The sequence below is a fragment of the Oncorhynchus tshawytscha genome, unplaced genomic scaffold (genome assembly GCF_018296145.1).
Source record: "Oncorhynchus tshawytscha isolate Ot180627B unplaced genomic scaffold, Otsh_v2.0 Un_contig_7912_pilon_pilon, whole genome shotgun sequence".
Classification (NCBI taxonomy): domain Eukaryota; kingdom Metazoa; phylum Chordata; class Actinopteri; order Salmoniformes; family Salmonidae; genus Oncorhynchus; species Oncorhynchus tshawytscha.
This window is the reverse complement of record NW_024608802.1, coordinates 6,169-7,665: the sequence shown is the minus strand read 5'-3', so window position 1 is coordinate 7,665 and position 1,497 is coordinate 6,169. Positions and strand designations below refer to the sequence as shown.

At 46.4% G+C, this 1,497-nt stretch overlaps 1 protein-coding gene across 1 annotated transcript; it reads right to left on the bottom strand.

Annotated features, from left to right (window-relative positions):
* On the bottom strand, nt 1–1,175 carry LOC121843836 (glyoxylate reductase/hydroxypyruvate reductase-like). The gene is made up of 2 exons (XM_042313700.1): nt 1,024–1,175; nt 1–190 (listed from the first exon to the last, which is right to left on the bottom strand). Exons 1-2 carry the CDS (start codon nt 1,152–1,154, stop codon nt 37–39), a joined length of 285 nt encoding a protein of 94 aa, XP_042169634.1. The 5' UTR covers nt 1,155–1,175; the 3' UTR covers nt 1–36.
* Nucleotides 1,176–1,497: the final 322 nt, after the last annotated feature.

Sequence of the window (1,497 nt, the reverse complement as noted above, 5' to 3'; positions counted from 1 at the left end):
GGAAATAGGGTGAACTTGGTGGAGAATCTGAACCAATCACACCCCGTGTTTATACTCACCACAGTTGTTAAGGGTGAAGAGCGGGTGGCTGGTGGGCAGGGGTTCAGGGACGGTGACGTCGAGTCCAGCTCCCGCTATCTGACCGCTGGACAGGGCTTCATACAGATCCTCCTGGTCTACCACCCCTCCTCTACCACACACAGCCATCATTATGTTACTGTCTACCACACACAGCCATCATCATGTTACTGTCTACCACACACAGCCATCATCATGTTACTATCTACCACACACAGCCATCATTATGTTACTGTCTACCACCCCTCCTCTACCACACACAGCCATCACCATGTTACTGTCTACCACACACAGCCATCATCATGTTACTGTCTACCACCCCTCCTCTACCACACACACAGCCATCACCATGTTACTGTCTACCACACACAGCCATCATCATGTTACTGTCTACCACACACAGCCATCATCATGTTACTGTCTACCACACACAGCCATCATCATGTTACTGTCTACCACCCCTCCTCTACCACACACACAGCCATCACCATGTTACTGTCTACCACACACAGCCATCATCATGTTACTGTCTACCACACACAGCCATCATCATGTTACTGTCTACCACACACAGCCATCATCATGTTACTGTCTACCACCCCTCCTCTACCACACACAGCCATTCATGTTACTGTCTACCACACACAGCCATCATCATGTTACTGTCTACCACCCCTCCTCTACCACACACAGCCATCATCATGTTACTGTCTACCACCCCTCCTTTACCACACACAGCCATCATCATGTTACTGTCTACCACACACAGCCATCATCATGTTACTGTCTACCACCCCTCCTCTACCACACACACAGCCATCACCATGTTACATGTGTTATCGTATGTTACTGTGTGTTATTGTGTGTTACTGTGTGTGTGTGTGTGTGTGTGTGTGTGTGTGTGTGTGTGTGTGTGTGTGTGTGTGTGTGTGTGTGCTTGGTCACCTGCTGGTGTTGATGAAGATGGAGGTATTCTTCATTTTGGAGAACAGGTCCTTGTTACAGATGTCTTTAGTCTCTGGTGTCAGAGCACAACACACAGTCAGGAAGTCAGACTGACTGGCCAGCTCATCCATAGAGACTAGAGGGAGAGAGGACAACATACTGTCAGGAAGTCAGACTGACTGGCCAATGACCATCCATAACATTCAGCATCAAGTCTAGGAATCTCTCAACACAACACATACACAGTATGACATCAGAAATGACACACTTATGAACTATTGTTGATTTAATATGTTTTTAAAAGTGTTTTATTTTATATATTCATATCTCAGTGGTACCATATTCCCCATATCTCAGTGGTACCATATTCCCCATTAACACCATATCTCAGTGGTACCATATTCCCCATATCTCAGTGGTACCATATTCCCCATTAACACCATATCTCAGTGGTACCATATTCCCCATATCTCA